General features: G+C 33.5%; 2 protein-coding genes across 2 annotated transcripts; one reads left to right on the forward strand and one right to left on the reverse strand.

Annotated features, from left to right (window-relative positions):
* Positions 1–353: 353 nt before the first annotated feature.
* LOTGIDRAFT_125701 (hypothetical protein) lies at positions 354–3327 on the forward strand (the record flags this gene model as incomplete). Its single annotated transcript, XM_009062346.1, has 6 exons — positions 354–506; positions 925–980; positions 1490–1627; positions 2202–2373; positions 2802–2906; positions 3046–3327. Coding segments are annotated over 6 exons (906 nt in total), but the record flags the coding sequence as incomplete, so codon positions are not given.
* A 3167-nt stretch (positions 3328–6494) lies between these two features.
* Positions 6495–7570, reverse strand: LOTGIDRAFT_80083 (hypothetical protein; the record flags this gene model as incomplete). Its single annotated transcript, XM_009062341.1, has 2 exons — positions 6495–6583; positions 7423–7570. Coding segments are annotated over 2 exons (237 nt in total), but the record flags the coding sequence as incomplete, so codon positions are not given.
* Between the last annotated feature and the right edge of the window lie 404 nt (positions 7571–7974).

Consider the following 7974-nt stretch of genomic DNA (forward strand, 5'->3'; position numbering starts at 1 on the left):
TTGCTGATCCATCAGATGTTAGAGTTCTGGTAATTATCATTTAACTCATTTATTATTTATTAACTAGTACAGGCTCGAGTTATCAACCTGATGAAGGGTTCTCTGCTTTAATGGGCTTAATATGAAGATTGAATACAGCAATTCGGATTCGCGTTAAGCGTTAAGTATTGTCTATAACCAACAGAACCCCGCTATAACCAATATCAAAGGTCTTTTCTCTCAATATGGTATAGATTAAAAGAGTTCATTATTTGAAAGTTGTCGACAGTAAAGTTGTTTCAGGTATAAAATCTGCACCAGGACAAGCTTATAATGGTGCTTATATCAGTAATAATGATTTATTTCAGTTTTCTCAAGATAAAAGCGAGTTTCCTTTTGGTTGTGCCATTCAATCTGATTTAATTGTTGATCCTGCTTACATAGGTTATCAGGATTTCTTTTACGATACGTTTGAATGGGGCGTACTGGCCAATAAACTCAAGTGGAAGCAAATGGAGAAGACTCGGGTAAGTAAAATAAGGCCTGACTGACATCTCTTACGCTAGTCAACTGTAGTTGGAAAGGATGATACGTACTTACCACCACAAATTACCTCTAAACCAATCACAATTTTCTTTTTGCCAAGTTATGTTTGATTTTGGAAGCGTGAATCAGAGCCAGAAATATAAATATAGACCTAAAACTTACCTAATTCAAGTTACCTCATCTTACGATTTTGGTCATTTTTTAACAATTATTGTGACCACAAACCCACCTGGTCACTTGGTTAAGGTTTGAACATGTAACCTAAAGAAAAGCAAATGGGTCATGGCTAAATAAATATGAGATATAAAAAAATCATTTCTCAGATGTTTCTATGAGATTCCAGGTAATTAACAATTTATATTTGCTATATCTATATCATTGTTTTTGGCTGTATTGTAGGGAGTAATAGATCACGATACACCATTAAACGCCATCAATGCCTTACGAGCCAGAGGGTAAGTCAGCCTTACATTGCATAGGTGTGAATAGACTAGGATTTAGTTCCGGTGTCCTGTACGGTGGGAGATAATCGATAGAAAATAGTGCGAACACGATTCGCTCCTTTTTCTACTGTATTAAAACTCCCCATCATACACCCCATCGGACACCGTCTATTCGAGATCTCAGTCCAGAGCTTATCGACTTTTGTAGTAGGGTCCAACAGCTTGTTGAGCCGATTAAAACAGATATGTTTATAAAATACATCAGTATGATATACCTATCAATGATATAATTTATAAGGAATAAATGAAATGACCTAAATAAACCAAAATTTATCATTCCTTATAAGATAACACTTTATTACACTTTCGGAAATTCTTGCAGAGCTCCTTGCAGTACGTGTCGCCACTGTGCAGCGCCACCTATAAATGGGGTTAGGAACGATAAAAATACCAAATATCTACACTGTAAATCAGTGCTCAAAAGCTCTTTTCATGCGAAACATTTCGTTATATATCCATAGTATTAAAATACGAGGTCATGCAGTATTTTGGGGAATAGAGAAGAACGTACCAGTATGGCAGATACCACTACCTGATAATGAGATCAATGGAACCAACGTTGATAGACTTAATGACATCATTCCAACTACTAAGGGATTGTAAGTCTTGTCTTGATTTTGATCCAAACCATATATTTGAGGTTTTTAAGCATTCGAAAGAGTTACATAAAGAAATAATATACATGTATGTAGTGTACACTATCTTTTGGCAAACCTTATATTCCATGCTTTTAAACATTTGTTGTAGAAATCACAATGTCATGTGAATTATAATTAGGATGCCATTCCAAATTAACTCACTCAACCCACTAATCTTCTATTTGATTTATTTTAGTTACTTATTTGTATGTTTTAACACATTTATAACTGGGGAAAACACTTGAATGTTGTTTATAACTTTATTATGTTACGTATTATGTTATTTACTACAAATAATGTTAACTATAATATTTTTTTTTTACATTTATCACGATATTTATTACACTTGTATGTTATGTTACATTATGTTAGTTATTGATATAATTCTTACAGATTAGAACACTGGGGTGTTTTAGAATTAATATTATATTATTTATTATTATGTTATTGATTGTGTTATTATTACAGATCAGAGCACGGAATGTTTTGGAAAACTATTATGCTATTTATTATGTGATTTATTTTTCTATTACAGATTAGAACATTGGGATGTAAATAATGAGAATGTTCATGGTAATTATTATGAAGAAAGAACTGGAGATGTTAATATTACTCAGTGGATGTTTAGAGAAATCCATAAACGTGATCCTGATGTCAAACTCTTTCTCAATGATTTTGGAATTGTTAACGAAAGATATGCTGGTTCTGTACGTCCTTTGCTTTTTCTTAAACGAGTTCTTCACAGTTCCAGGCTGAAATGAAGCGTTCAGTACACAGATCAAAGTGGAAATATACTGCACTATCATGTATCTTTGAGAAACTTCTAGAGCTTAAACTATTTAAGAATGAGTACTAGAGTGATGCACCATGTGATACACGCATACAATTACCATAATGGCAAGGAACTCTGATGTCCATTCCAAGGGATAACCGATTCACTATTACTTAAGACTGAGAACTGGTACCTTTAAAAATGTACTGGAGTGAAATTATAGAGCACATTGTAAGATGTAAGGTTCTTTGATCCGTTTATTTCCCAATAACGCTGAAATCGGGAATATAATATCTATATCTTAATCCAATATGCAACATAGTTATATGACATTCGTTGTCTAATTTATTCTTATTGTTCTAGTCGTACTATAACCAAGGTAAAATGCTGAAGGAAGCCGGAGTACCTATTTATGGATTTGGAATACAAAGTCATCTTAATAACTACATGGAGCCGTCGGTATTAAAGGTAAGTAATAAGATGTACAAGGCAGAACAATGTTGCTTAATTAGATATAAAGCTACTTCAAAGATCCCCTTATAAAATGTGTAGTCCGACAGCACACTTACTGGCCAGAATTGTAAATAATACAATGTTTTGATTCCAGTTCCGGTTAGACAGAATTGCTCGATTGGGGTTACCAATATGGATCACTGAATTAGATTTTACCAATGAGAATAAAACAGCTCAAGCTGAGTACTTAGATGATGTAATGCGGCTGTACTTCAGTCATCCTGCTGTTGAAGGCATCATGCTCTGGGGATTCTGGATTGGTAAGATTAGTGCACCAGAGAAAGCTTTGGCTGAAGGTCCAGCTGATAACGTTCAGGTAACATTGAATATATTCCAAAAGCAAAATGAATGTACTAGAAAGCAGATTGAGAAATGAGTTTGCATACTAGTTCATAATAGATCGACATCGTGAAGATAGTGGTATACAGGCATTCCAATTTGAATGAACCATAAGGTCCATTTCAGAGGTTAATAAACATCCCATCATCTGTAATAACAAATGAAAATGTCAATAATTGAACCATGCGTTTTATTTTAGCCAAACGAAGGTGGAGCACGACTTCAACATTTACTCAAAACAGAATGGAGAACAAAAGGAAATAGGTCATTACGAAATGGGTCAGTGAGTCATAATGCGTTTCGAGGTGAATACACTTTGAAGGTGAAGAGAAATAGACAGGTGGTCCACACTCAATCCTTTACTCTGTCTGAAGGTGGCTTGAACCTGAATATTGATTTCTCTAATGGTAAGTAATATATTTAAAGGATATTAATTACATTTATTTCTTGGTAATCATTGGGATGTGAATGGTGACGTTAAAGAGCCAGGGCACGCCCACAATAATTAGAATGTGTGAATGGCGATACAAGCTATACAGGGCACACATAATTGCGACGAGAATGTTTGGGAAAGTATGACAGGACACGCCCACAGAAATTGGGATGTGAATTTTGGGGAAAGTATGACAGGACACGCCCACAATGATTGAAATGTGAATGGCGACGCTTTACAGATCACGCCCACCCTCACGGTACACTCTTAAGTTTGTAAATTTGGTATCGATTCTGTAAATGATGATATATATCTTTGTCGAAATGCGTCTATTAGATTGTGACTTAGTTTATGCAAATATAATAATGACGTGTACAATCCGAATCGTGTACTTTTTTGTACATTTTAAGACTTTGTATTTGGTTATTTCACTTATATGCCACGAACTCGTTCACAAAAATACGAAGACAAATTACCATAAAGTTATAATGTATATTTTTATTTTTTCCAGGTGTGACTGTCACGTCATCTAAATAAGTAATAAAGAATATAAACTGGCTTAAAGAAAGATATAGATATTATAAATAATAAATTCAAAATTAAATTTTATGTAATAAATAATTCACGATTAAAGAATACAAAATTTGGCAACTCAGAATTTATCAGTCCAGTAACGCAGATGATAATCATTAAAAAATAACGTAATGTAAAATATTATGGAAATAAATTTTGCACAGAACACAGTCATGTAATACATGTAATAGTAATTCATATTACACAGTGAATTAAATATATTGCTCCTATCATTATTATACGCCCACATGAAATAGATATATTGACACTGTTTGCATGTTGCATCCAGGTTATATGGCGCTAATGATAGCTATATCTGCCACCAGGTTTCGACTGTAATATTGGGTTGTATTCCGTAATTTCTGATCTCACTTCTTAAGAGCGAAAATTTTTAATACATACTATTTAACTTATTTAGAAGCTAACGCTAACTGACAATCAAATGTCACATTATTGAGAAATTCTTAATAACTAAATTGTCACTTAATAGAAAATTTAGCCATTGCTGATTGGAGGTATTTTTTTTATATGTTACATCTTGTTTTATACATGCAAAATGAAAATCAAAACTATAATATAAAAATAACAACATAATTAAAACAAACTAACAATATTAAAATGAAATACTGAGTAGTTCTCTACCCTTTCGTTTAGCACTATACATTCTCAAATACAATTCCTGCTTTAAGATAAGATAAAGCAAAACGATACAACCTGAAAGTTTCGTTTTTTGTTCTGTATTTGATATCCTGATTTGAGAAAATTGACTTGTAACACGATGTTAAGGATATTAAAATATCCAACCATGGATATCTATCCATTGAAAGCCGTGTCCATCCTTTGCAAGGCATGCTCGAACGCCAATCCGCTTTTACCCTTTTTTGATTGGTTAGTTAAAGTATATCGAACCAAAATTTGGCACTAGCATTAATCAATAATAATTAACAGTCGAAGAAAAATCTAAATCTGTATCAGATGAAACGATTAACAAAACAACAAACATCTAGCACTAATAAACAAGCATTAACATAAACTACAGCTAGTTCAATATACTACAGTAGATTTTGATTTTTAGATGTAGTAGAGTCACAAGTTCATTATATGAACCGTCGTATACTATACATCATTCCAGTGCATATTTCGATATTTCAAACGTTGTTACGAGTAATCAGGGTGGTGCAAAAAGAAATTAAAACACAAGAAAACATCGATGCAAATCGTAGGGGTTTGATCATTTAACCATTCAATTATTTAAAACACAACTTTCTAAAAAAAAATATATCTTCGAATTTCCGAAGAGAGCAATGGATAATCCATGGTTCAGTTAACATTCTTTATATAGATTTGGTCAATTTAAATTGATGCACACTACTGTTGACAGAATTTAGTAGATAGAAATTACAATTTTTTTATCTACAGCAGAATGACGGGGTATACGTTTAAGGTTCCCAATGTACTCTTGTCAGATTGTTGACGTCAATATTTTTGTTTTGTGGGTTGTAGAAGCTTTATAGTCTTTTCTTCCCGGAAAATATCCCAATGGATTTTTGTATTACAACATGGTCTATAGACATGTTGGGAAATCAGACCCAGACAAGATACGTCTAAACATTTGTATCTCTACATTTCTGTTTCCGTGGAATATGTCTGTTTATCTGGTGACGTGACACATCAAATATTATACCATCCTCTTTGACACTCTTCAGAAAATTAGGATTGTTTATTTTTGGTTTCTGTGGTTGTTTAAGTAAGGATAAGTCAGTAGAGAAATTGTCAGACACTGGAATAATATAACCACTCTCTTTGGCTTTCTTTAACGCATACAAATATCCTTTTCTATACAGTCTCAATTCGGGATTGTTGATTAGCGTATAAGCTACATGCCAATTAAACCTCGCAGCTTTTTTTCTTCGATTTTCTTCTTTGGAAAGCCGACCTGAAGTACAGAACAATAAGTCTCCACTAAAAGTCTATTTTCTTTTAATTCCTAATCAATTAAATTTCATAATTTATCAAGGTATGGCATGATCACCCTTCTACAGCACTCCTCGAATAAGTTTGTCAATTCGGCATCTCCCTTACAAATCCAATGTACACGTAGTTTGTAGGGAATACATACCTATAGTTCCAGTACCTGTCTCAATGTTACTAACACCACGACCTATACCAACTAGTGCGGACTTCAGTTTGCTTCTGCGACTGGCCAGAAGTATTCTTACTAACACCAACACTACCGGGTGATTATGAGAGTTTTCTATATGCATAAAACCAACATAAGCTGCGAAACCTGAAAAAATTGACATGAATTACATGATACAGAACAATATTCCAAATTTCTAATTAAAAGGCACCTTAAGCCATGAAATCCGCCACAAAATACAAAAACAATATTTAAATTTTGTTCCACATCCATACCTATGCTGGTGTTCATTTGACGATCCGCTACAATTAATTTGGAGGATGTTGCCTGTCAGGATATCTTTTGCGACAATGTATTTAGGTATATCATCTTTTGATGTGTCCTTGTCAATAATTTTAGTACTTTTAATGAAATAATTTGACTTAAAGGGCTATTGATTCAGTTTCATAAAAGATAGACATAGCACAGTATATGAAATCATGAACCTTACTAATAACAACTTATATTATTGACAGAAATAATACTGCCAGCGTTAAAATAGAGGCACAGACGATGGGGGGTAAATTCCAATTATCGATCGAGCCAGAATAGTTTCGTTTTTTGTGTTTTTCGAAAAGTCGGAATTTTCGTCACTCTGTGTGTATACTTTCATCGATGAACATTGTTGTAAGATTAATCTCAATAAATCGCATCGAATTTTTAGAAATTGATTATCGAGAAAACAAACTTACTGTGATTACACCTTGATGAAAGTAACTGGTATAAATATGTGGAATAACATGTAAGTACAGTAACAGAGGAAGGTAACAGAACATCAATTAAGTTAACTACTTATTCCTCCTGTTCTTTTACACGTAATTTGTGGATAACAGAAATGTTCTGCTTGTCCGCATTTTTATTTCACAAATGGGCTATTTTACTAGGTATAGGCCTGTGGAATCACATGTAAGTACAGTGACCAGAATATGAACAATTGGAGGACTCACCTGGATCAAAAAACTGGAATTTCTGTGGTAATGTACTGTTGTCTAATCTAGATAATAATAGCGCTCCTAGAACAATAGCTTTGACTATTCTTAATAAACAGGATACTAAACCCAGGAATATATTGTAGAAAAACATAAAGTAGGTGAAGGAGAACAGCAACCGTCTGGCAAATGAAAAAGTAAGTACATAACGCCTCGTGGATGTTTACTCCATCAGTGATCAACCACGATATATCTGGAAAAACTTTGTTTTCGGCCAATATTAAAAGATATCATCTTTATTCAACTCTTAATCTAATTCCTAATAATGGTTTTGGTAGGAAGCTGTCTGCGTTGATAAAAAGAACATCGTTACCGAGTCAAAATACAGTTTAACATACAGTTACCTACTGTCATACTCAATATCATGTTCAATGTACTGTTATTTGCAATATCTCACTATGGACCTACCTATTTTCAAGGGCGAGGTTAGCTCCCCTTTCTTGTAGAAACAAAAACTTGGCTAATAATATTTGTAGGACATTGATGATAACAGCAGATAAGATGACTGGC

Source organism: Lottia gigantea (genome assembly GCF_000327385.1).
Source record: "Lottia gigantea unplaced genomic scaffold LOTGIsca_51, whole genome shotgun sequence".
NCBI classification, from domain to species: Eukaryota; Metazoa; Mollusca; class Gastropoda; family Lottiidae; genus Lottia; species Lottia gigantea.